Source organism: Lepidothrix coronata, unplaced genomic scaffold, assembly GCF_001604755.1.
Source record: "Lepidothrix coronata isolate B3197 unplaced genomic scaffold, Lepidothrix_coronata-1.0 Scaffold10, whole genome shotgun sequence".
Lineage (NCBI taxonomy): Eukaryota > Metazoa > Chordata > Aves > Passeriformes > Pipridae > Lepidothrix > Lepidothrix coronata.
In genome coordinates, this window is record NW_016690190.1 from 3844408 (window position 1) to 3871389 (window position 26982).

The 26982-nt window shown below is 46.4% G+C and overlaps 2 protein-coding genes across 3 annotated transcripts in view; one reads left to right on the forward strand and one right to left on the reverse strand.

Annotated features, from left to right (window-relative positions):
* Positions 1-497: 497 nt before the first annotated feature.
* KIAA1147 (KIAA1147 ortholog) lies at positions 498-15883 on the reverse strand. The gene is made up of 9 exons (XM_017804685.1): positions 15634-15883; positions 10432-10531; positions 9221-9379; positions 8384-8537; positions 8004-8142; positions 7411-7542; positions 7083-7233; positions 6810-6878; positions 498-5714 (listed from the first exon to the last, which is right to left on the reverse strand). The coding sequence occupies exons 1-9, from the start codon at positions 15881-15883 to the stop codon at positions 5519-5521; spliced, it is 1350 nt and encodes a 449-aa protein (XP_017660174.1). The 3' UTR covers positions 498-5518.
* Positions 15884-15945: 62 nt separating this feature from the next.
* Positions 15946-26982, forward strand: part of LOC108492501 (single-stranded DNA-binding protein, mitochondrial-like) — a 26034-nt gene continuing 14997 nt past the window's right edge. For both annotated transcript variants that reach the window (XM_017804928.1, XM_017804929.1), the window contains exons 1-4: positions 15946-16035; positions 20398-20772; positions 24255-24454; positions 24995-25043. In XM_017804928.1, the coding sequence (XP_017660417.1) occupies positions 15961-16035; positions 20398-20772; positions 24255-24454; positions 24995-25043 (699 nt within the window). In that variant the 5' untranslated portion in view covers positions 15946-15960. The remainder of the gene's footprint in view (positions 16036-20397; positions 20773-24254; positions 24455-24994; positions 25044-26982) is intronic.

Consider the following 26982-nt stretch of genomic DNA (forward strand, 5'->3'; position numbering starts at 1 on the left):
CACTAGCATCCTCTGCTGGAGACTTCATAAAGGAAAAATGCCTTGAAAGGGAAAGCAGGGTTGGGTTTCTGCATGATGCTGGAACTACACTGAATGCTCTCCTTCCATGGACTATTCTGTGGAGAAACTAATTACCTAAACTAGATGATCTTTAAAGTCCCTTCTAGCCCTAACCATTCTTCACTAAGATCTCAGGGAGTAGAAGCCTGCTACTTCTTCTTCATAGTTATGCTGGTGATAGGTCCTGTTTTGTGCTGTCTTTCTTTTGGTTTGCAGCAATTAAGAGTGCCCAATGGACCCCTGGGTCACTCTCCAAGGAACATGTTGGCTGTGCTCTGCTCTTTTTGCTTGCCACAGAGACACCTGGGACGTTGCTCTGCAGCCACTGGCTCATTCAGAATCAGGGACAATTCCCACCAACAGTTTTTCCTCAAGCTGATATTTCTGTAATAAAATGTGTTTTTTCTCAAGTGGCAGGAAAGACAAGGCAGCAGCCATTTCAAAAAGGTAAGCTTTAATTGTATTAAAAAATACCCATGTTTTTAGTAAGCAGTTTCTCTACAGAGCCACAGGCCTATGGGAGCAACCACACATCTGCAAGATGCAAACAACATCAGAGCTGTTAGAACTACAACCAGCCTGCTGCAAGGGGGGAGATGATGAGAACTAGCTCCTTGTTCATCTGTACCATTTTACAGGGAAAACAGCTAGTTCTCTTCCATAGCATCAGATACACGGCTCCCATTGCAATGTGATTCCTCGCTTGAGGGTAACCAAGAGCTCCCTTCAGAATTGGTGCTGTTAATGTTGTTCTGATGTTAAAGTACCAAGAATCATCTGAGACACAGGCTGATATTTAAATATTCATATCAGCATAAGTTGAATACCTTGTATAAATACCCTTCAAGTAATTTTCCTCCTTCTGCAGTTCAGAGTTCTTCCAGTAAGGGGTGGTTCTAAACCTCTAAACTGCAATGTTCAGAGAGGAGGTGTGAGGCAAATATTACATAAAATAAGCCGGGGCTGAACCCGCTATCTGCAGTGTTGAGGAAAGGACTCAGTTCTCATGTTTCTGTCTGACAGCAACACAAAAAAACTTTCTTTGTACAAACTCCAAGACAGGATGGAGGAGTAGAATCCTAGGTCCCACTAAAGAAAACACCCTGGCTTAAACCTACAGTCCATTCTAGAAGGGCTTAAAATACTGTAACATAAATAAAAAGGAAGGATAACAACCTAATAATGGACCAGCCCAAGGCACCTGTTTATTTTTACCACAATTAAACATTCCCATTTGAATGGCATGTTGCATTAGCCAAAACCTGAAATCCTAGTTCACAGGCATTTAGTACCACCTGTTTTAGACAGACAGATCACACTGTTAATTCAGTACATTTGACTCCCTCACAAAGGGCATTTATGTTGTCTTCTCCCATAATCACTACACCATTGGCTTTAGGGACGTGGAAAGAAGACAGCAGCTAACTTAGAAGTAAGGGCTAGGACAAGAGTTTGGGTTAGTGTGCATGCTTTGTACCTAGACTTTTGTGTTAGGACAGAGTGCTCTTGCCCTGCTATTCCAGAAACCCCTGCCTTTCCACCTCCCAGAGTGAAGCTTGCCTGTCCCTTGCATAGTCTGGCACCAAGAGGGCCACAGCTACTCCCAGCTTTTTGTCCATTAACTTTGACAGTTCTTAAAAAGGAGGAAGTATCACCATAACCCTGCTTTACAGAATAACCTGTACACTTAAGATATTTTCTCTTGAAAATAGGGGCAACTTTCTTCTGCCCCTAAGGGTGCTGGGCAGGTGAGCTCACCTCCTGAGACAGATGACCATTAGCTCCTAAGATACACTGCAGTAACTTCTTCATATATGCTGGAAAAGAAGGTCTGTAAGACAGATCTGAATTCTGTTTCCATAAAGTGCCTTTCTTCTAGTATCCATTATAGTTCTAAATTGGCTCTATGCAGCTTGGCCTAACCTTGCAGTGAGAAGACTTTTGGCTGATTTAAATGTCTGGCATGGTATCCCTTGTTCAGATTGAAAACCTAGTTTTTACTTCTCTCCCAAGCTTTACACTTCCATCTAGATAGGACAAGTAGTAATCATTGCTCAGTGATACATTCTTAGTGCAACTTGAGTTAAGATACAGTTATGAAGCTCTTATTCTCCCGGTTAAATTCAAGGAAGTACCAGCTGAGAACCTGCAATGGCTATACCATGACTCGAGTTTTGGAAAAGAACACACCGGACTGTCTGCCAGGGCACAGGATACACCTGGTTACTGTAACCACCATTCAGCCTGGGCTCTGATCACAGCAACTAACCAGAGGTCTTACACCAAAGAAACAAAAGGCACCACTGTAAAGGCAAAGTACTTTGAATGGATGAATTTATACTAATCAGCAAGTTTTGCCACACTTTCCTCCCTCTTTTAATTCAAAATACACCAGATAACTGTCTCCCTTCCAGCTGCTAAGGTTCAGCAAAGCAACTATTGAGTTGCTTTTTAAATGTATTTTAAATGTCTGCACTTAACTGTTTTACCTTGAATTATGCTATCTCCCAGAACGATAAGACTCACTTAAACTGGTTCCACACAAAACCAGCCTCATGAACAGGCCTTCATGTCCTAAGCTATAACCATTTGTTTGTATAATGTACCCACTTATCAAGCATTTTCCACGTGCAACAACAGTAAAAGCAGTGTCTTTTAGAAAAGGAGTGCAGGTAGAAAGTACTTTTGCAGCAAATCAAATGAGGAAGTGTTAGGAGAGAAAAGTCTTTTTGTTCTGTTTTCTGTCAGGCAACTTCCTGACTTCTGTAGCAGTCACCTGGCAAGAGAGGCTTGTTAGAGAAGCAAAATTACAAGAAAGAGCAGAATAGGCTACAGCCATCCAGCTGGATGTAGCATGTGTGCTACTTCTACAGTAATCTGCTTGCTTTGATGCTTCTGCACCCGTACTATTGCTAACAACTGAAGACCCAATTTCTGGCAAACAGAGGATTAATAAATGTCAAATAGTAATTTCTGGAGGTTCTGCTCGGTGGGGTCTAGCAGTGCTGTCTACTTCACCTCATGTTCTAACAGCTTGTGAACATGGTGCCCTAATGCAGGGTTGTTAGAAAGCCTCTGACTGCAGTGGCTCTAAAATTTCAACAAGTTTAAGGTTTGTGTCTATTTAGTTTAGCAAAAGAACTACTGACAAAGAGAATAGAAAGTCATTAACAGTTGACCACAGCTAAACTATGTAGCAAACCTTCAAGAAAGCGAGAGGAAAAATTGCTAGAGACTAGTTTCAGTTCCTTTTTTTTTTTGGTATCCGAAGGAAGTGACAGCAATGCACTGTCAGCTATATTTCCTCAGGGATCGTCACTGCAGGCAGCAGGTTAAACCTAAAGTGGAAGTTAGAGAACAAAAGCTTGGAGATTGTGGGTCACTTTTATACTTGAGGTGTCAATTTAAAAACAAAGCCATTTCTTAAGGAAAAGAGACTGGTCTTTCCAGTAAGTGATACTCAGCTCTTTTTACCTCTCTCCCCATTTTTTCTCTGCAACCTTCCTAAGGATGATGATGTTGCAGTTGTGAGCAGTTGACAAGCAGCAGCATGTTTTCTTCTGTACAAAAACATCCAAAGCCTTGAAAAAGCAGGCAGGGGAGTGGCTGCCCAGAGACAGGCAGATCACAGGAACCTAATATGCTGAAGCTCATACCAATGAACTGTGCAATAAGCCTTGTGAGGCCCCTGATCCCACACCTCACTAAAACTCCACAGCAAACAAAACTACCCCCTTGCTGCAGACAGCCTTCAAGGAAAAACAGGACACACCAGACTGCTCCTTTCCAGAGGGAAACAATCCACAGAAGTCTACTTGGGGAACATTTGCTCTACCTGTTTTAAAAGATGCTCCCTTGCTTTAAAGTGGGTGAGACTTTGGTGGTTCAGGCTCTTCCTCATCCTATAAATTGCAAGGACAAATAGATATATCAGCTACAGTTTGCATTTCTACAAACTGCAGAAAGCCTCTAACGGTGCTGAACTCCGTAATGGTGGAAGCAGCAACTAATCAGCCACAGTTCAGGAAGAACAGTTAGCTTAAAGGTGATGCTACTACTGGCTGAAGGATTTGGGACAAAGCAGTATGGCACACCTGGAACCCACAGTACCATTCTTGGATTTTGCATGGCGATGGGATTACTCTTTACTGGGACAGCCTTCCTGGAGGTAATGACTAGTCCTTCATGAATTGAATATTATTCTTTCTCCAGCATAAAAATAAGAAAACACTGTTCATCTGGTTCTACAGTTCTGCCCAGGAAAAAGAAAGACTTGCTGTTAGACATTGCTTCTAGTGGCTGCGCCAGTTAAGAACACCAGAATCCAAGGGAACCTCCTGCAAACTTCGAAGCTGTTCCAGCTGAAGGGTCACAGACTGCTCTCTGCCTCACACCAAAAGCCAAGGATAGCAGCAGGCAGTGCTGAAGGCTCAACAAAAGGAGGATCAGCAAATGTTAGAGCAAAGGAGTGGCAAGTACCATCAGCTACAAAGGAAGGGCTAGTGACATTAGTTAAAGCATACTTATTCTACCCAATCCAGCCAGCACCATCTGAGCTGAGGCCAGAGACTGCAAAGTGGCTCGGTGATGTTGGTCCCTGTTAAATGGGAGACTGTCTTGCTGGTTTGAAGATTTTAAACCAAAGCAGCAGGAGTGATGCAACTAAAACCCAAAGGAAGTAGTAGGGTGGATTAAGTAGAGATGGTGTCCTTCTCCAGCTGTGAGACAGGCAGGTGCAGTCTTTGCCAGTTTTTACCACCTCGGGTGCTGGAAGTGAAACGGTGCTGCTCTGGTAGGCAAAGTCATGAGATCCTGAAGCACCCCCAATCCCAAACTTGCTTCTGCCATTGAGGAGGAAGGGTGGCTTTATTCCAGTTCAGCTGCTAGAAGGTGGGTGAGGAATGATTAAAGGAGTCCTGGTCTTTATCATTGGTTTAACTGTCCCCACCAATGAACTTGGTAGGGGATCATGAGACTGGGCCATTAACAGCCTGTGCCCTCTTCAGTCCCCAGGTGGAAGGGGGAGTTGATAGGAGGGTTTTCCAGTCAAGTCTGAAAGCTCAGCTATAGCATTTCACATTGGTTGTCATCAGACAAAGTGCTTTCCTGAAGTGTTCAGTCCTCAGGTATCCAGGCTAGGGCAAAACCTAGCTATCACTGCCAACAGTGAGGATTGGTGCAAAGGTGCCACTGGTCCTAGCTAAACAAAACCAAAAAACACAAATGAAAGAGAAAGGGAGACAAAACAAACAAACAAACAAACAAAAGCCCTAGAGCAAGTATTCACTGGGAAGTTGAGGGGGAGAAAATAAAATCACATTTTGTTTTAAAATTATAAATACTCTCCATATAAAGTTATTAAATAACTGTGGCTGTGGTGAGTTCCAGTGATCCTCCTAAGCAGTGTCTGGTAGTCTTAAAAAAGTGATCTTTGCTCCTCATCTCTCTTGCCCTTGGTTTAAGTGCAGCAGGGGTTGTCGATGACTAGCATAACATCAATGCCATACACTTCCAGCAAGTCCATAAGGAAACTTCGATCCCCTTGGGGATCCAGGCCCATGCCTCGTGCGTGGTCAGCTGTCAGTGTTTTGTCCTGGCTGGCTGACACCTCCATCAGCGTCTGAAATATGCGGTTGTTCTGCTCCATGAAAAACCTGTAGGATAAAGCCAGCGAAGGTGATAGCATTGGACCTCCAGAAATACAGCATATTTACCAAACAGGCTGCAGAGCCCCAGAACTGCATTTAACCCCCTTTAATCAGAGATCCCACCTTCTTGGGTGATGCTGTAGTTTTCCATTCCCCTATGGATGACCCAGAATAAACAAAGATAAAGCAGTAACTTTTCCTTTACAGTGGTGTTTCCATCTGGTTTATGGGAGGCATTTCCCTCCTCAGAATCAAGCCATGTTATCAGCTAACATGTGCCTTGTGGTCACCAACTGGGTGAATCAGACTTATAGCTCCCATAATGTAAATGAGGAAACAGTGTTGTCACCCATCTAGAAGCCAGTGAGTAAATGAATTCTCCTGGTGAAAAACACACCACTGAGAGCTACTTCTTACCTCCTGCTTTCCTAGAAACATGCAGGGCTATTCAGAAATCGCTGTGACTGTGTCCCTGCAGCTCAGTGATCAGAGGCCTGCCCCAACAGCCCTTCACACAGTTTCATCCCATTACTTCTCACCTGCTGCAGACTGTGAATAGCAACAGGCAGTGAAGGGCTTCAGAGGTGGTAGATGTGTGGTCTTCATCTAATTCCGTACCTCCTGCTCTACACCCAGTTCTGGTTCCTCTGTTTGCCAGGTACAATACCAGCCACATCAGTGGGCCAATCCTTCACATGCAGGTCTTTTCTCCACACCGTACCGCCCCCAGCACAGTGCCTCCTTCCCATGAACACTGTCCTTTCCTGAACCAAATGTTCTGGCAAGAAAAGTACTATAGTGCTTGTTTTCAAAAATGGGAGGGGATTCTTGTATTTCTGATTGTGTTTTTAAAATTCACTTCTCCCTCTCAGCACTTAAGAGACCCTAGTAAATACTAATACAGCTGCATTTGGCTTCTCAAAAGGAAAGGAAGATGATCTGAAGAGGAACAACCCGTTTGGTTCTCAGAGGAAGAAAGCTGACTATGGAATTACGTTACACATGATGTTTCATAATATGGCAAACCAGTGCAACATGAAATCACTGCAAGAGGCTCCCTAAACCTAACAAGAGACCAAGTATCAAGAGGTAGCCACTCACAAGATGAAAAGGTCCTCTTCACAGGAGCTGCAATCCTCACCCACTTCTTGAGAATACATTAACATCTGCCTGAGAGAAGGGAGACAGATTCATTGCACAAGTGAACCTCAAAGCATTATGTGAAGACCAGAATCTCCAAGAGATGAGCTGAAGCAGTGGAATACTTGGAAAATACTATGACAGGGAAGAGAGTACAAAGGAGCAGTGTCCTCTTTATCCCACATCACACAGCTCTCCTTTCAGGATAAGGACCACCCAGACGTCTGTTATTACCTCTGGTCGTTGAGCCGCCGGTACTTCTCCTTGTCAGCATTGTTAATTTTCAGGAGTGGCTGCAGATGCTCATGATGCGTCTTCACATTCTGGTTGTCCACATAGACATCATAGAGATCTCGTTTCTGCTCAAAGATCTTTTCTGTTGTACCTGCCAAAATCAGAGGAGATTTTCAGAGCAGCACATTGCTTTCCCAGCAGACCAACTGTTCTTGCCTGCTTTCATAGTTAGTCATTCCATGCACAACCTATTTCTCATCAGTTTTATTCCACAGTCTGGTGTCTCAGCCTGAAGTTAAAAACATCACACCTAATCCATCATACTTACAGGCCACGTATGATACTTCTGTCTCCAGCATTTCTATGTCTGCCACATTCACATAGAAGAATGGTTTGGACTCTGGGACAGTTCCTCCAAGACCAGGCAAAGAAACATTTGCAAGGCAACAGCAGCAATACACTGCAGACAAGAGAAGTACATCCTGAGATGCTTCTGGTTTTCCCTCAAGGGCAATCTGAACCCCACTTACCCAGCCCTCCTGCACACTTCTATGGTTAGAGCTCTGAAATGCCCCTGAACACCAGAACTTCTCAAGTGACAAAATCCTGGTTTGGATAGGAAATAATTGGTTCTCCCATAGGAATCTCATGTTCTGGATTCCACAAATTCAGTCAGTGCTCTTATTATCCTGTGCTAATAGGAACTGTGTTTGACAGTGCCAAATACATTCTTACTCAAGAGGCCTGAAGAAAAGCATTTTGTAGGAAAGGCTTAAACACAGAGTGAACGGTATCTTTGTGAGGAATGGTCACAATGCATTTTGAAGACCTGCATGATGTCTACCCCCTTGGTACCCACAGGCATTTCTGCAAAGCTTCAGCCTACTAGATCAGAGCTCTGCAGTGTCCCTGGAAACATACCTCTATAGCAGACAACTCCAACTGGGGGTGGTGAAAATATCAATATGCGCTTGCGCAGCAGGGCAAACTTCCAGAGGACAAGGATCTGCTCACCGAAGAATTTGATGAACTGAGACATACAGCCAGCAGGGTGTGTGATCTGCAGGTGGAGGGAAAGGGAAGAAAACAGCTCAGAGGTGACACAGGGACACATGCACAGATGCTAAGTCTAAATGTGGGAGCAAGACCAGCACACAGCTTGTAACAGTCCAAGTAACAAAATCTTATCTAAGGCAGCCTAAAAAGCGCAGGAGTGACTGCTTACATAAAGACATATGAGACACCAGCAAGGAGCAGCAGCACTCTGACCACTCCTGCAGGCCTCAGAGCACCTGCCTCACCTTCATCTCTGGGTACATGTATCTGTGGATGGAAGGCAGCCAGTGGACAGGTTGCTGAGAGCCGGGGGTGCCCTTGCTGTCAGGGAGAACTCCTTTCTTGTCATCATAGAACGCCTCTAGATGGGAGTAGTGCCCTGGCATCTCCAGCTGGTGTCTGGAAAAGAGAGGAAAAAAGGGGAGATCTGTAGTGTCTCCAGACTATTTATTTAGTGCCTTGCCCTCAGCCAACACCTGATCTCCGAGCCAGAAGGGGTCCTGGGTGCCTCAGTTGCACAGACTCATCCAGGAGGGCAGACAAAGCGTCACGATTAACCAGCAGCTTTCAGTGCAGCCAGAGAACACGGGCAGGACTGATGCCAGCAGCGAGCTGGTGTATGCACAGTACTGATCCTGTTTTAAATACACTCAGGTAGGAACAGCTTTCTTTTCTACCATCACCATTTTCCCTGCTAGATCCACTCAACACAGCTGAAGTACACAACTAGCCAGGATTACAATCATAAGTTTAGAAGCCTTTTGTAAGCACTTAGTAAAATGGTTTTTGGAAGGAGAAAAGGGGAACTTCTTGTCCTCTCATCTCTCCCTGGGACAATTATGTCCACATAAAATAAGTAGGGCTTGGGTAGCATTTGACTAGCCTGTTAGCAAAGAACAGACTGCTGCTAATTGCTCCCTTATCTCCTTCACCTTGTGAACCTGTAGCACTTTCTGGAGAAATAGTCATTCAGGGAAATCACAGCACAGCGTTGTAGCCGAATCTCACTCAACGCCTAAAACCGCTCTCCACGGAGGCTATGTTACCTCTCCCAGGCCAGTCCCATTCCCAAGGGAACTTACCTGACCTGGTTCTCCAGGAAGTGCATGTACCTATACAGCAGGGTGTAGGAAGGGGAGAGAATCCCCACGGACTTCATGCGGGCACCACGCTCTAACTCACTCTCCACAGGCATGTTGGCAAAGCAGGCCAGGCCAAAACAGAGCCCTTTCCGGAAATAACTGGAGACAGATGTTTGACAGAAGGGTTAATGTTAAAAAGAGGAAAAAAAGGAGAGAGAAAGGTAACTGACTGCTAAAAATACTGATTTGGGAACACAGTTTCTTCTTTAAGGATTCCCCTGAAATCCCACCCTGCTATCTGAAGGGCTGAGGACAGCTACCCCAGTCTTCTCAGGAACAAGACAGGATATTTAAGGCAAGAGTGCACTAAAGCCCCTACCACACATCACAGGTCAGTAAGGAATGCAAGTAAGGAAACAACTTGGAATGAAGACTAAAAGAGGATGCACAACTCAGTCAATGCAGTGCCCTTCCTCCAAGGAAGAAGCCTGCAGTCATGCAGTTCTGAGTACAGTCTAGCTACCTACTCATATTTTGGGTGCCAGCACATTGAAGCACACTCTAGTTGACTGCAAGGGTTCAGTTCATGTGCCTTTGAGAAAGTAACTGTTCTTCCTGCCCAAAAGGAATTGTGACATTGCAGTTCATTGCAAAACATTGCTGCATTGCAACACTGGGTTAGCAAAATGCACAAAGTTCCTATGCCTTTCTGCTGAAGGAAGGAGCTAGCAAAGAAAACAGTAAGCAAGAACTGTTTATCAGAACATTTAAAGGATCCAGAAGCACTGGCAGAATTAAGAACCTTTTTCTAAGACCTGTTTCTGCAAAATCCTTCCCATTCCAGTTCTGCTGTTCTTTCCCCTTCTCCCTAGGCCTCTGCTGACAGTCCCAATAGTGGCAGTGCAGTGTAATTTGCCCCATACACATTAAAATTTGCACCCCACTGAGAAGCTGACCTGTCCCATTCACCAGTTGGCCTCCACAGCCAGAGCTGTCACACAGCAGATCCCTGCATCTAGCTGGTACTTAATACAGTGCTGAAAGTGTCTGAAAAGTACCTTTAGCTCAGCTAGAACCAGTTTAGCAGCACATTTATGCAGGAACTTAACTTCCTGGATGGTATTTTGTCTTGCATTTTCTGAATTAAGGGATGGTGGTGTAGATGTGCAACTAAGAAAAGTAGTAACATAACATAGCTCAAACATACTCACATGAAATCTGACTGGATTTTGTGGGACCCGCTTGCCATGGATTTGAATTCCACGCCTTCCAAATCTATATCTTGGGGTAAACACCACTCTACCATGTTACCTGCAGAGAAGCAAAGTTATTTGGGTAAGCTTGACAGTACTCATTTCTAAAGTGCAAAGAGCATCAACAGCAGGTTGCTTTTATAACACTGGGATGCCAGCAGTGTGCCCTAACACAGCTCCTGAACTCCTAAATTGTCACAGACAGTAGCTGACATACAATACTCCACACCTCTCGGGCAAACTTGTTATTCTTGTAACTCAGATATTGCAGGACTTTTGGGGCCATTTCTGAAGCTGGTGCTAGACTGGGGGGCTATACTTGATAAGCTTAATCACAGAGCAGCTACAACTTTACCTGAAGTGGATAAGCTTTGGTCTACACGAGTATCCCATACAGAAAGAACCCAAACTATAGACTGCTGCTCTTTAGGATGAGTTTCTGTGGTAGCTCACACCACCACCAATACTGTCCTTTGGCTGTGCTTGGCAGGGCTGGTCAAACAGGAACCCCTAAGCCATCATCCCAGTCATCACTACTTCCCTGAAATCTCTCCTATTTTCTTTAGGATAGAAGATGTTAGTTGAAGCTTTATATGGAGGCTGAGGTGATCCTGGTACTGCAATGTGTTTGTGTATGCTAGAATAACCAAACAAAACAGCGCATAAACTACAAGCTAGATCAAGATTAGCAAACATCTGTCACCTGCCAAGCCAGCCAGAAAGCAAGCAGTTGTTCCGGGGAAAAGGCCACCTGAGGAGCCTGATCCTGGAATAGATGATATCAGAGAAGTCACAAAATGTCCCTAAAGCAAATGAAGTCCAGCAGCAAGTTTACCACAGACAAAAAAAGCGTGAATTCTCATGCTTTCCTGTGCCAGCATTTCAGAGCCTCACCTGCTTACCTGGGCACTCCCACTGCACCGAGCTGTGCTCCAGGGTTACCCACTGAGTTTCTGTTCTCTGTCAGTCTGCCCACAGCATTTGAAATAATGTGGCTTAGTTTTAAAAACAAGGCAAACAAACAAACAAGCACACAAAGGTGCTTCCTACAGGTACAGTCCTTCCCCTGCCCTTTGGGGTGAGCATCCCAGTTGTGCTTGCACCAACAGCATATATTTGGAAGGGCTTTACACTCAGCTCAGACTCTTGGAAGTATCTGAATATTTCTGAAGCTTGTCTTTTGTCTCATTACTCATACTGCACAAGTACATGCCTGCATTCTCACACAGGAATTGGGCTTAGCTACTGACATTTAAATAGGCTATTTTTCTTCACACATAGATGCTGTATTCAGCAGACCTCCCCCAGCCCTGCCTGGCAGGGACTTCAAAAAAACCCAGCAGCGTTAGGCATGGCAACAGGAGAAGTTTGCATCCAACCAACCACTTCTAGAGCACAAGGAGACCTCTCCCGCAGAGCCGGGCTGGCCGGGGAGCAGCAGGAGCCTCGTGACCCCGAGCCCAGCTCTGTGCGATCACACTCGAAACCACAGAGCTCTGCTGTGAAGTGCCTTCGCCTCTGAGGCGTGTGAAAGGCTGGCAGGGAAAGCCAATGACATCATGTCAGCCTGCGCGGTCCCCTGTAGGTTTTGCATATTATATATAGATGGTGGCTTTTGTTGTTTGGGGTTTTGTGCGTGGGTGGGTTTGGCTTTCTTTTTAAAGGCACAAGACACTTCCTTGAAAGAGTGAGGAACTCAGCCTTCGAGACTGACTGTTGCCCCTTAGCCACAAAACTGTGGTTCAGGCCAAGATCTGCTTTTAAGCCTTGCACTAGAGAGGATCACTTACTGGTAGATTACCTGTAGATTAACAGATCAATATACAAGAGTGCCATCAGCAGCAAAAGAAACTGGCTTTGCTCAGTTTAGTCACAAACACTGTCAGGTGTCATATCCACTGCAGAGGTGTCCAAGTGGACATGGCTCAAACAATGTCTGTTCTGTAGCAGTTATAAGGAAAGGACGACTTGAAACAGATCTTTGTCCTACATGTGACCACAAAACCAACTCACATATCATGCAGCTTTTTTTTTTCCCTGGGATCTGTCAGGAGCAACCTGCACCTGCACTCCTGGCTGTTCCTCACGCCACCTTGCCCTGGGAACATACGGGCGACGTGGCAGTCGGAGAACAAACGTGGAGATAAAAAAATAAGAAAGTTGGTCTGGTGAAACAGCAGAGCAAACAAAGGAGAGACTTCAGATGCGATAGCGACTGCTGGCCTGCCTGAGAAACCGGAGGAGGGAGCAGTGTTGTAGAAAAACAGGAAGCATTGCCCTTCCCCGTGGAGAAAGCAGGTCTCGTGCGCACAGGAAACTTTCCAAGTGAGAGTGACCCAGCGTCAGAGAGCAGGTGAGTCATTTTGCTGAGAGTCAAATCTGCGGATCTGATCTCTTGGGAGCAATCTCCCAGCTTCAGGTCAGGTCAGAACCAACACTCAGTTTCTGGTGTGCAAAGTTTTGGATGTTCTTCCTCCTCTTGTATTTTCTTTCCACTGGATTTGCACATCCTTACAAAAAAGATAGTTGCACTAGCATTTGGGGATCATCACCTGGCCCTCCTCAGCATTAGAGCTTTAGGGTACCCAGCTGTGCAGTGCTACCATGTTGTGCCAGGACAGGAGAAGCATAAAGTGTGACCTAGCCATACACAAGGTTCACCATGCTGGAGCTGAGGACAGCACCACTGGTTTAGAAGCTGCCTCTGGCTCTCATGTTCAGTCACTCACACAAGCACTGACACAGTCACAGGGACACCGGAACTGTAACAGTGACCTGGCAACCCCACAACCCACCTTGTGAACTCATTGGATGCAACTGCTATACACTGAGCTCATCTGCTTCAAGCCCCTCTAAATTCAGGAGAAAAGCCATTACATTCTTTATTGGCATAGTCACCACTTCATCCTTCTACAGTAAAACATCTCCTGCCCAACTGCTCACCTAGTTGAGCAGACACTACCTGGCATAACTACCAGCCCAGCCACAACCAGAAATTTTGCCTTTCATATGCCTCAGCAAGCTGCCAAAGGAGGTCTGCTGTGCTCGTCCTGGGCAGGATCAAGCAGGTTTCCAGCTCAGACGCTAACTGGATGATTTTCTTTAAGTCACACACACAAGGACCAGATACCCTTATGAACATTACAGAAGTCCTTCACACCATCTGATGTGGTTGACCCAGGAATTGCTATATCCTCTTTCTGACTCTAGCAAGTTCAGACCACTCAAGATCTTTTTTCCAGGTCCACATCTTTCATAGGGCACTTTGCTCTCCACCTGTGAAGCTGACATGTGTACCTCACAGTCCTGTCACGCTCCTTACATTCATCATCCATTCTGAGTAGCAGCTGGAGGATGAATCTTCCTGGACTTGACAGACTACTCCAAGGCTGATGACACCCAGCATTAATTGCACATCACATGTGAGAAGAGCTGTTTCCCAACTTTCCCTGGACTTCATTCAAAGCAACAGCTGGCTCAGACAAACTCCTCAGAAAGCTCAGCTTTCTGCCAACCAAGAAAATCTCACCATTTCATAGAAGGCATATGCTCTCAGATTGAAAGACAACCTGCTGTTGCTGCAATCATCCAGACTCTTTCATGTTTTGGATACTTAGGAGAAACACCTCCCCTTCCCATCTCCTGTTGGAAAGATGACATCTAATTTCATTTTGGATTTTGAAAAGTCAAGAGCCTCTGACCTCTAGACTGAAGACACCTCTCTCTGGTGCAGTATGGAAGGGGTAACTTCTTGAAAGCCCTTGGGTGCTTGAGGACACAGCAGCCATGCTGTCTGGCAGAGTGCATTTCTGACAGCACATCACACCTGGGGCTTCCTTCTCTTCACTACTTCCTTAGAATTTTCTGTTTAAGATCAGCATCCAGTCTTTACTATCAGGACCCCCTTGTGAGCCTGATGTCTGTTACTTTCCCTTTCCCCTGAAGAACAAACCCCACTATGCTTCCCAGAGCTCTTTCCTGTCTCTAGTACTTTTGCCATGGATTTGCTAAGGAAGTGCCTGTCTACAGAGGAAGGAGGAGCTTGCTCCCACACCTGGATGCAAATGGGCTCCTGAATCTCCCAAGCCGATTCCTAAACTTTCTGACTGTACTAAGTCTTTCAGCTATGCACCACTCTTGCCCTTCTACCCCAGGCTGGCACCTGGCAGCCAAGAGACCCAACAATCTGTCTCAGGACATCAGACCCCTGCACACCTCTGTTCACAGGTGCCAGGCAGGTGCTAACTTCCTATCTGTGTTGTAACATCCTGTTTGTGGATACCACTGGAGCACAGGACTAAGAAAACAAAGACGTTTTCTGAAATGCTGATTTACAGATTTTAAATAAATAACCTCTGTCAGTAAAAGAAGTGATAGAACACAGAGGTCCAACAGCACTGAGGGAGACGGCTATGGCAGCAAAAAGTGGAAAATACATTCCCTTGCTGTTCTCCTGTGCCCTCCTGAACTGCAGCACTCCTTCAAAGCACTAAGTCCCAGAGATCCTACCAGAGGCCAGCTTCTAAACACACCAGTGACTAAGAAATATACAGCCGAGCTGCTGCTGCTGCTGCCGCCGGGGATCATGCCCTGCGAGCCTGCCGGATTCACGCCTGCCACAACCACCATCCATCACAGATAGCTGCGGGCAGGTCTGCGCCACGCCACGGAGACAGAAGGATGCTCTCAAGATGCTCTAACAGGTTGGTGCCCTCCGGGCAGCGCTGACCAGAGGCTCGGCCTGAACCTGTGCGAGGCACAGCGGGTGCCCCAGCGCCGTCCCCAAAATCCCTGTGCCGCGACTCGCTGTGGGGTAGAGACACCTGTCCCTCTCCTCGGAGCGGCGCCAGGCGCGGCGCCTTCCTCCCGCCAGAACTTCTTCTCGGCGGGATGGAGACCGAACGCAATCCCTCTTGTGCTCCGTCTCCGCAAACGCCCCCGGCCCCCGCGGACCCGCGGTCCCCCGTGGGGGCAAGGGGTAGCCCGGCTCCCGCCGCCCGCTCTCCGCTGGCTCCAGCGGCGCTGGGGGGGAGCGGTCCTTGGGAGGCGGGATGCGGGGGGAGCGGTCCCCAAGGGATGCCCGGCCCCGGCCGCATCCATCTTACTCCGGCGGCAGCGGGAGCCCCAGGCCCGGCCCGCCCGCGCCGCGGCGCCGCTCACCCGTGCGGGGGTCGAAGGTGACCACGAAGACGGCCACGATCTGGTCCTCCTCCGCCTCCGCCCGCGGCGGTCCCGCCGCCCCCGCCGGCCCCTCGCCGTCCCACGGAGCCGCGCTCCAGCCGCCGACGAGCCGCCGCCCGCCGCTGCTGCTGCTGCCGCTGCTGCCCGGCTCGGCCGCGGGCGGCGGCGCCGACACCGCGGGGCCCTCGGCCCAGAACAGCAGCGGCGCCTCGTCCGAGCGCTCCACCATGGCCGGGCCGGGCCGGGGCGAGCCGAGAGGAGCTGAGCCGAGCCGAGCCGAGATGAACCGAGTGGAGCCGAGCCGAGATGAACCGAGTGGAGCCGAGCCGAGCCGGGCCGGGCCAAGCCGAGATGAGCCGAGCAGAGCCGAGCAGAACCCAGGTGAGCCGAGATGAAGCGAGTGGAGCCGAGCTGAGCCGAACCCAGCTGAGCCGAGCCGGGCCGCGCCAAACCGAGCCGCACCCCCCGCGCCGCACCGGCGGGGGGCGGGGTCGCGGCTGGCCACGCCCCCGATGGGCGGGGCGGGCGGGGCGTAACTGATGGGACGGAGGCGATGGGCGGGGCTTGGACCGGGGGGCGGGGCCTGAGGCGCGGCGCTCCAGGGCGGAACTTCCCGGGGAGATCCCGGCGGAAATCCCAGCTCTGCTCCGGGGTGGCAGCTCCCGGAGGAGCACGGGAGGACTGGGGGCAGCTCGCCTCCCCGTGCTGCACCTCCTCCCACTGCCCGCCTTCTGTCCCCCCAGGCTGTGTTCTCAGAGTAGGAAGGCTCTGGGGGGACCCTGTCGGGACCATCCTACCGGGGGAGCCGAGGGAGTTGGGCAGAGCAGCCTCAGGGCCAGGAAGGGGGCAGGCTCACACACACCCTGCAAGCCCCAAATCTGAAGGAGTCAGGGATACTGATCCAGTATATATTGATATGTATATCTATCATATATCATCATCATCATGGATAGGCTTTGCAAACGAAGATTTGGGAAGAGCTCTACCCATGTTTGTTGCAAGCGTGTTGGTGGCTAAAAAGGCCAATATGAGATAGACATGTCCAGTCGCAAAAGGCACAGCAGAAAGACTCCTTAGAGGATATATTCTGCAAGACACAATTCTTTCTGCATTGTCTTTTCTCCTCAAGGGTGATCCTGCGTGCTTTCTCAAAAGCATCAGCAGCGTTATAGATGGCGTGTCTCCAGGTCTCCCGATTGGAGGCCAGAGTAGACCAGTTATGTTGATCAATATGGCCAAGGCTGAGATGTTGTTTCAGGGAGTCCTTGTGTCTTCTCTTTGGGGCTCCTCTCTTGCAGCAGCCAGTGGAAAGTTCACCATAGAGCAAGATCTTAGGGAGGCGGTGATCTTTCTCAGCAGGGTCAGCTTGGAGAGATCTATCATATATATGTGATATGTATATCTATACACAAACGTGGTATAGAAGGATGTGAAACATTTTTAGGAGGAACAGGCACAATCAGCTCGAGGTTGAAAGATGGAGACACAAGCATGACCAAGGCATCCACAGGCAGCTAACAGTTTGTAATTACCGTCCTCGTTATGCTACCACCAATGTCATTAAGTGTCATTAGGTTTAATTTGGTTCCCTAGGTCTTCCTGATTAATTCAATTACCCAATTAAGCAGGCCACAATTAAAAGGAAGATATTGTAATAAAAGCCTTAGTTGTCCAACTTTTTTCCTGTTGAGCAGCTCTGAGTGTTCAATACGCCATTAAGAAACCCATCATCCAGTTTCCTCAGCAGTGGGATTTGGTTTTTTCCTCTTTTTTTATTGGTATCATTAGCATCCATTTGCTGCGAGCTTCATTTCATCCAGCTCCAACACTGAGTGGGCATTTTGTTTCACAAAGTCCATGCACAAGTTTACTGTGCAGAGCTATACACCAGAGTAGGTGGTGTTTAGCAGATGGAGTTTTTCATAGAAGGTGACTGGTAAAGGAAAAAAAAAAACAAACCCTGCACAATATTTTGTTACTGTATAAAGAAAAGCCAGATTTTGCAAATACTTGGCTACATGCTTTGCTTTAACCATACAGACAGTGCCAAGCTTCATTTGGATAAATATATTTTTGCATGTTGGTGATGCTAAAGTGACAGCTCATTTCTCTCTTCTCCTTCATGCCCATAAATGTCAGTCCGCAGTGATCCAGGCAGGAAACAAATACCAAATAAGAATTCCTCCATGATCCACATGAGCTGTTTGTGATACAGAGCTGTTCCTGGTCCCCTTTGCAGTGCAGTCACACCAGTGTTGTCCCAGCTTGAGGGAGGGGATGCAGTGGGAAGAGCAGCCAGTGATAGGGAGCAGAAGCTGCCAGTGCTGGCCCCGAGATATGTGAAATGTCATCATGCTCTGAGCTCTCGGATTTCGGTGAAAAAACCCTATGGGACAAGAGACCTGGAGGCACCACAGCTATTGATACTGCTTTGGCCAGCAATCTGGGCCTGCTGAGGGCACACTGTTTGCTGGGTACATGCAAAAAAACAAAGGCCACATTTTCTACTTTATTATTTCACCAAAATTGAAAAGATCAGGCCAGGGGATAATATTACCCTTTTAGAAGAAAAAACAAAATGAACACCTTTTCACTTGAACCGAGGGCTAAAAAAATTGTCATCAGATCTTTGGGTAGTCCTCCAGAAAACATATGAAATGAAAATGTGGTGGCTTTTATTTTGAAGATGCAAGGTGAACAAGTTGGGCATTCTTTAAACAGCAACTTTTCTCCTTTATGTATCACATCCCTCCTTAGAAAAATGGATGTTGCCTACAAATCCCAAGGGAAAGAAGAAAGAAAAAAAAAAATTTTTTTCCAGGTGGGATTGAAAACTGTGGTCTGAAGGAGTTTCATTGCTGGGTTATTAATGAACATGTAGTTATGGGGACTAAAAACATTATTTCTTCAGATTTAAAATAACACATTCCAACCCAACACTCCAAGTACCGAACATCTGATTAGTACAGTCAGCTCACAGCAGTACTAAAGTGGTCCTGGATCTCAGCTGGCCAGATGCTGCAGGGACAGCTTGTCATAGCAAAAAGCAGCCAGTGCTGGCACTCCCAGGCTTTTGGACTTCGCTCAGGGTAAGGCACAGGGAGACACAGCAGCTGCATTTCAGGCTCAGAGAGGCTGCACAGCAGCAGCAGGCTCTGTGCCTGCAAGAAATACTAGGAATACAAAAAATACTGGCTCTCTGAGCCAGTTGCGACCAGTGCTGAGTTCTTGGCATGTCCTCCTGGTACCGTTGTGGGGGCCTGTATCAAATGAATTGTTCATCACAGTCTTAACAGGAAACTTCAGAGACCCATATGGCCATACTTTTCATTCAAAGAGTGGGTTAAGAGAGCTGAGACACCTCAGGCCATTATGTCCCTTTATGTTCCGGTGGGAATTTTCCTTGATGTGTGCATAGGAAAGGAGGTGCTGGCTCTGACAAACCCCCATCTCGTCTGGGCTGCAGCCACTTCCAATTTCTGCATGTCCCTCTAGCAGTTCTCCTGGATGCTAAAAAAAAGGCTGCTGTAACCTCATTCCCAGTTAGTTAAAACTCCCTCTAGTCCCTCTTTGAAGCTCAGGCTCACACAGACATGGATCACAAAGACATGGAAGATCCCTGTTTTTTAGAGAGAAGTGCAATGGGAGGAGATATTGACCTGCTCCCACTGAGTGGCCCTACCTGAAGGGCTGCCTTCACAACCAGCTTCTCCCTCCTCTCCCTTGAAACCTCAAGATGGGAACCCATACAAAGACCTGTGTATGGCTCCTAACTCTGTCCTGAAGTCTTATAAATTATACAGCTATAAATTTCAACATTATAAATTACTGACCCCTCGTTGCAGCCTGCAGCTCTTGCCCAAATTAACATACATCTAAATGCAGGAAGTGAAATTCAGACCTAAAAGAAGGAAGTGCAGTGCCCCATCACCAAAAGACTAATAGCTTAAACAAGTAAAGCCCACAAAGACTGAATCTCTGATGGGATTATCATGGAGCAGACTGGCTGTCAGCAAACATCGTCCCCCTCACAGGCCTCAGGAAGCTGGAGAAGGGAAGAATGTGCAGAAGCAAGGAGATGACTTAGAGGGAGTCCTGGCTCCCTGCAGAGTTGGTTGCAGGCACAGCAAAACCTCTCATCCATTTGGCAACTGTGGGCAGGTGCTGCCAAGCTCCAGATGTTTCCCATTAGCATTGGCTCAGGTGTTTGGGGTGGTTATAAATGTCCCAGAGGAGGAAAAGGGGTCTCTGTGGGGTAGCTGGTAACTCTTCAGGGTACCCTCTGCTTTTACAGCTGTATGTACCACGGGTTCTTTTTCTCTGGTTGAGAAATTTGAGGTAGAAAGGGTGAGGGGAGGATTGGTGTGTGTTGTTTTTTAGGATGGGATAGCTTTGTTTCTCTGTGTGATGAGAACAGTGATTAAGCATTGGTGGAGGGAGGAGTTCTCTTGGAGCCTTACTGGCAAAGGTAGCGGCTTCTGAGTTGTATCTGACTTGCACCAGTAAGACAAAAGGCAAAAATCTGTTGTTACATGAGCAGTAGCAGAATGGATTTGTACTTAGTAATTCTGGGGTACTCTTCATTAACCAAGGCTGTCTAAGGACACCTATGAGTGATTAAAGCTTCTGTGTCTGTGGGATTAGGGTGGGGGAGTGCAGTCAGCAGAACTGATGTCCTTGATGAAGCAAGGAAGAAGATAGTTAATCTGTGTAAATAGTGCTGTCTTCTTCTCCCTCCAACAGGCCAGTATTGGCTATACCTGTTCTGTTTCACGTGGTGACATGGGTGACTGGGACAACAGTGACAAATTCATTCAGCGGCTGGATTTTTCCAGTTGTGGTGAAGAGAGTGAAGACAGAAGCGTAAATGAGGAGGACTCCCTAAGCTCGAGCCCTCCCAGGAGGTCCGAGTTCCAGAAGTGGCAAGAGAGCAGTCCTCTGCCAGTAACCCCCCCTCAGAGAAAGTTTAGTGAGCTTTTCCTGAGCAGGACGAAAGCCTGGGTGAGTCCCACCTTGAAGGCTTCCCCACCCGTGAATAAGACCTGGGGCAGTGCCGAGACACCACTGCACATCACCTGGAAAAAGCTGCAGCTGTGTGACACCCCCCACACTCCCAAGGTAATGGCATGTATCAACGCTCTGCCTGAGCAGGCAAGGTCTCTGGTGTTTGTGTGGCATCACTGTGTGGGTGGTGAGGGGATCTGTTTCCAGCTCTGTGGAAAGCTTTTTTTTAATGTTACTGTTGATAGCTTGTACTCTTCCCTTAGAAACCTGGACCATGAGCTAAGGAAGGGCTATTCTGTGGGTGTAAGTAGAAACCTGTGTGTGGGAGCAATTGTCTTGGCTCTTTTAAAGATGTTGTTAAAACCAATTAGCTGGTATTGGGTCAGTCTGAGTTAGAAAACCCGAAGCAACCATATGCTTTGGCTTCCCATGTGCACTTGACACTCTGCTTAAGGAAGTGGATGTCTGTAGCATCTCTGTAGGAGATAAATGCATCTCCCTTCAGGAAGCTCAGCATTCCAGGGGGAGCTTGGAGATAGGCAGCTACCCTTACTGCTCTGTTCAGCACATTTTTGGATGCAAGTAGGTTTTCTCTTGAAAGTTGGAAATGCTGTGGCTGGGTATATCCTTTATACTAAGGATCACTTATCTACAGAGCTAGTTTCTTAGGAGAATGATCCCAGACTCTATTTTCTCTGAAACTTCTTGCATAGAATATAATACAACTCATTTTTTGTCTTCTGTAATCACAGATGGAGACTTAGCACCAGCTTCTCTGCTCCTAGGTAATTTCTGGTGTGTGCACTGGGTCCTTGCCATCAAAACTGGCAATGAAGTGTAGCTCTTGGTCCCTCTCTCCATATTCCTGCTCTACTGATGGACTGGTTGTTCCTTTGCTCAAGTGATACACAGCCTATCAGTCCTTTTAATACTTCTGAGCTAGGATTTGACTTCCGTCCTCCTCCAGAAACCTGATTATGTGGATAAAAGGATGATCCTCTGGCCATATATGATCAACTGTGTGGCAATATTTGCTGAGGAGTGGCCTGCCACTCCTTAGGGAAGTAGCAGCTCTAAATGGCATCACTCCAAGAATTTCCTGCAGTGACCCTTTATAAAAAAAATCTCCCTAAATCTCACCTTAACATACGTGAGAGGTTGTCCTGGTTTTGGCTGCAGTTAATTTTCTCCCTAATAGCTAGTGCTGTACTGTGTTTTTTTGATTTAGTGTGAGAGCAGTGTTGCTAACACCCTGATGTTGTAGTTGTTGCTAAGTAGTGCTTACCCAAAGTCAAGGACCTTTCAATTTCCCATGCTCGGCCAGTGAGCAGAAGCACAAGAGCTGTGTGGGAGCATAGCCAGGACAGCTGCCAGGAACCAGCCAAAGGATATTTCCTACCACAGAATGTTGTGCTCAATGTATAAACAGGGGGGAATTAGCCAGGAGAGGCCGATCAGTGCTCAGGGATGGGCTGGGCATGGGTCAGTGGGCGGTGAGCAAGTATATTGCGCGTCACTTCTCTGTCTGGGTTTTATTTCTCTTTTTGTTGCCTCTTTCCATTGCAATGATAATAATTATTATATTTTAATCATTAAACTATTCTTTTCTCAATCCACAGGTTTTACCTACTCCTCACTGCCAACCCCCCCCCGGCCCCATTTCTTCTCCCCATCCTACTGGGGGAAGGGGTGGGGCTGGGAGCAAAGGGCTTAGTTGCTGGCTGGAGCTAAACTATAACAGGGGTCTAGAATCTTTTCCAGACAAGACGGGCTGCTGGTAGTGGAAGGGTGCTTTCAGTGTGTGCTCTTGTGTAGCTAATATGTTGGCTGGATGCTTCAAGACATGCTGCTTTGTAGTTTGTCACCTTTTAGCTCATGAGCAGCAATTGCAAATTGCAAATCAACAATTTCTTTTCCTTTGCTGTCATCTGGGAGAAAGGTCTTGGTTTCCAAGCATGCTGCAAAAGGTGGGCTCTAAAGGGCCCAAATCTTATCAACAAGGCTGGGAGCATTGATTTTGGAACATTTGAAGGTGATAGAAAGGGTAAGAGAGCAGAGCCACATCTAACTGCAGACAGATGAGCACCAGAGCCCCAGCTGGGATGCATGGCAGGAAGCAGATGATTGCATTTTATAGGTTTGCTCAATCCTGGAACAGATTGCTAGAGCTGGTTATGGTAGCTGCCCTACACTGCATGGCAGCAGCTACTCTCACATGATGTTACAGGGAGACAAGTCTGCTGGATTGTGAAATAAAAATAAAGCCCCTGTAGAGCAGACAGGAATTGCATACATGCACACATCAACAGCCTGGAATGGTATTTAAGATCCCTTCCTTGGCTTGTGGTTAGACTGGAATTTAGCCACAATCCTACACAGCTTCTAGGCTGCTGAGTAAATTGGGCTTGGATATATACTGCTTTTAATACATCCATAAGCAGGATTTTCCCATTCAGGAGCAATGAGATGCAGAGCTTGAAAAAGAGATCAAGAGTCACTTTCAGGGTCACAGTAAACCAGGAGCCAAATTTTTAAGCACAATATAGAAATAAAGGAATGTCCCAGAAGTAGCTATATCCATGAGTGCAGCACCAGTTAGGTGGATGTAGGATACTGTATGCAGCTTTAGGTTTTTTATCTTCAAAAACTTTTGTTGAGAGAAAAGAGCAACTCTAGGTGTGAGTGAAGATCTGGGATCATAATAGTGAGACCACTGCTGGACTGGAAAGATATAGGAGTACCTTCATCATCAACAGGGAGAGTTCTGGGTTCTTGAAGGGCTTTTAAAACTAGAGGAAAGCAGTATATTAAAAACCCTCTAGAGCTAATATTGTTCTCTTGAAGCTGAAACAAGTCAAAACCAAACTTATGTTTTTAAAAAGCTGATGGTTACTGAAGAGGTTAAGTCAGACTGAGTAGATTTTTATGTCTCCAACTCAAGAGTGATGTGCTTCTCTGAAGGTTTTGGAATAGTAGGTGAAACCCAATGGTCTGTCTTCTGTGAGAAGCTGAAGTATAGAAGATCCAGAGGCTTCTTTTGAACTTAAATTTCTGAAACGGTTTTTTATTCGTGAGGAGAAATGGGGTTTGGTTGCTTTGCCAGTGGCCATACAAAAAATATTTCTACCAACTTACCCTGTCTTAATACTGCTTATTGTTGGAGAACCACAAGGAAACTTGGGTGGTGTTCCAGCTCATCTCCTGACAAACCTGTTCCGACCAAACTGATGCAACAGTCCACACCTGACAGAACTAGGTCTTCCATGTTAATGTAACGTACAATGCAATTTCTATGTTTCTGTAGGTGAGAAAGAGGAGCAGCTGGCATCTCTTGAGGACTGTGCTTGCCAAAATGGTTCTGCAGGCCTCACCCAAGTGAGCAGGGAATAGAATCTGAAAGGGCTAACAAAGAATGAAATGCTTTGTGGAAGAAGAAAACCATCAGGACTAAACTAGGGACAGAGGGATTTAGGAGTCAGCGGTCGCAAGGAAGGGAACTGAGTTCTCTGAGGAGAACAGAAATTTTATTCTGACATAGCAGACACAAAAACATTTTTGCTGTTTATTTTCCACTTCTTTTTCCTCTCTCAATACAGAGCCTGTTATCAAAGACAGCTTTTCCTTCATCTGGGATAAAGGTCCCAGCCAAAGGCTATCGACAGCAGAGATACGCTCCTGGAGCTGACTCAGATGACTCTACCCAAGCTTCTCTTGTCAACATTAATCCCTTTACACCAGAGTCGTATCGACAAATGCTCTTTCTTTCTAATGACAAGAGGAAGACCAGAGAAGAGCTGTAAGTGAGCTCATCTTAAACAGCAGACTGGAAGCAGACTGTTTGAAGGAGATAAGTAATGGAGACGTTCAGTATCTGCACTTATTTGCTAACAGTGAATCATTCACTTCTGTAGTATTCATTGGTGCAGAGCAAACATTACTAGACATGTAAAGGTAATGAAAGTATAAATAAAAATCAATTACCTTCTTTGTTCAGGAATGTAAGTGGAGGATCAACAGCTAACTTCAGTTCTGTGACTGTAGCTTCACCAGTAATAGGGTGGCCAGGAGAATGATGCTTCTGGACAATGCCACTCTGTCGTGTGGGCAGTACTGAAGTTGCTTTGTGGAGGCTTTCTAAATGGAAACAAAGATTTTTCTAACCTAGGACTGCAGTCTTTAAGGCCTTGACTAAAAACTCGTGTGTTAACTCTATAAAATACATTTTAAGCTGTGAAGCAAAGTTGGAGGTTCTTTTGAAGGATGTTTTCATTTCAAATCTCAGTTGCATCGCTTCGCTGAAATGATAACACCAGACTTTCCTGAACTTCTGTTGTAGGAAGGATCCTCGTCCAAGAAGTCAGATTAAACAGGAGCTACCTCCACAGGTGAGTGTCTCTGTATTTCCCTCCCACAGAGCAGATATGATGCTAGCAAAGACTTGGTGTTTAAAATTTATTCTGTTATTGGAGTATAAATCTTGACATCATGCCAGAGGATGAATACTTATGTCAGAATCATTCCAAGGTGAATATTTTGTTAACATTTGTTTGAGATGACAAACTTGGGAGTGATTCCTGTCTCTAAAGGAAACTTGTACTAAAGCCGATCTGAAACTTTGACAAGTAATACTATAAAACTCATTGATTTTGGTCAGGAGGTCTTCCTGGGAAATATAATTTGGGTTCCTCAGAGGGAACTGTATTACTAAACTACTGAGTTAGCATAAATAGGGATTGTACCTCTGGTTCAAAAAAGCAGGTATATTGCTGTTCCTATGAATTGGTGTACTGAGCATTTTTGAATGTTAAAGGAATATGGCTTCTATATTGCAAATAGCATATGGACCTGCACTGTAAAACCACAAAGACTCAGCTGTGGATAAGTACTGAGGGCACAGTTTGAGTTGCAGTAGTACTGATGACAAATCTCTGAAGCAAGGTGGCAAATTCTGTACTCTGTGGGGAAAATGTCCAGCTGGGGTGGGTGGGTGTGCCTTGGGGTCCAAGGGAAGGCCCCACCACACCTTAAATAGCTACAGGACAGCAAACTCTATCTTAGAGCTCCAAACAGAGTCCTCTTGCTGTTGCTGACTGCTGTACTTCACTGGCAAACCTCAGCTTTAGCCTTAGTGTGAGGTCCCATGTACTCCCAGCTGTGATGGCAGAGTTGGGCAGTGGTGTGGGAACCCACGTCCCACAGTCGTCTTCCCAATTTTATCTGGAGGGATGCTGCCTATCCAGCTGACTTTTGGAAAGCAAGCCAAGCCTCAATTAAATTTCTTCATTTAGATGAGGTAAAAATCTCAATTTTCCTGAGCAGCCCCTTGAAGGAAGTATCTTGACTTCTGCAAATCTGTAGTTGTGAGTTAGGCTTACAGAAGAATAACGGTACCCTCTAGCCGAGCAGACTGGTATTGCAGGAAAACTGGTCTCCATGGAAAAACTACACCTGCAGAGCCAATCTGCTACCAGGCAACATCCGGGGCTGCCACAATTATTGTTTTCCCTAGAAGAAAGCCTTGAGTAGCTTGTGATTTATTGAAATATTATTCTGCTCAAGTGCTGATTAGATTATGTAATATAGATATAAAATTGTGTACTATGAGGTATCTTTATTCCCAAGCTTTTTAAGATAGTGTAAAATACAGCTGCCTTGTGCCTTCACCTGTTGTGAAGGGCTGCTGTTTCATGTGAGCCACATCTTACTGGCTGTGAGGACCAACTCTTACCCCCTCCTCTTTAAGGTCATATACCACATACCACCATAATCACAGCAGTGGTTTCTGTGGAAACCACTCTGCCACATGAGCTGCTGTCCCTGTGAGGGATGCAGGAGCATGGAGAAAAATCACTTAGCCCGCTCTCTTGTTGTTCACTTCATGCTCCGCTGCTTTTCTTTTCTTTACTCATCTCCCCTGCCAGTAGGCATCACTCTACAAGCAGTACCAGCAGTTCCTATTTCCCTAGTGGCCATTATTGTAGCAATAATGATGTTCCAGCTGTTCTGCAGGCTTTCAATCCTTTGTGGAAAAGTGTCCCTGGGTGAGAAATCAGTGGGGATACAAACAAATACACAGAGACCAGCTAATCTGCCATTAGTCAACAGCTGGTGCTTCAAACTTGAAGAGCCTGAACTGATGCAGGATGGCCTTGCTGCAGGCAACCTCAGCTGCCAGAGTAAAGCAGCTCTTACATAGCTGGAGCCACATGAAGCCAACATTCAGGTCACAAAGGTTCTCTCCTGTATTCAGAATAGACAATAACTCTTACTTAAACACAAATTCAGTACATGGGTCTGGCTAATTCAGAGGTACTGGATTTCTAC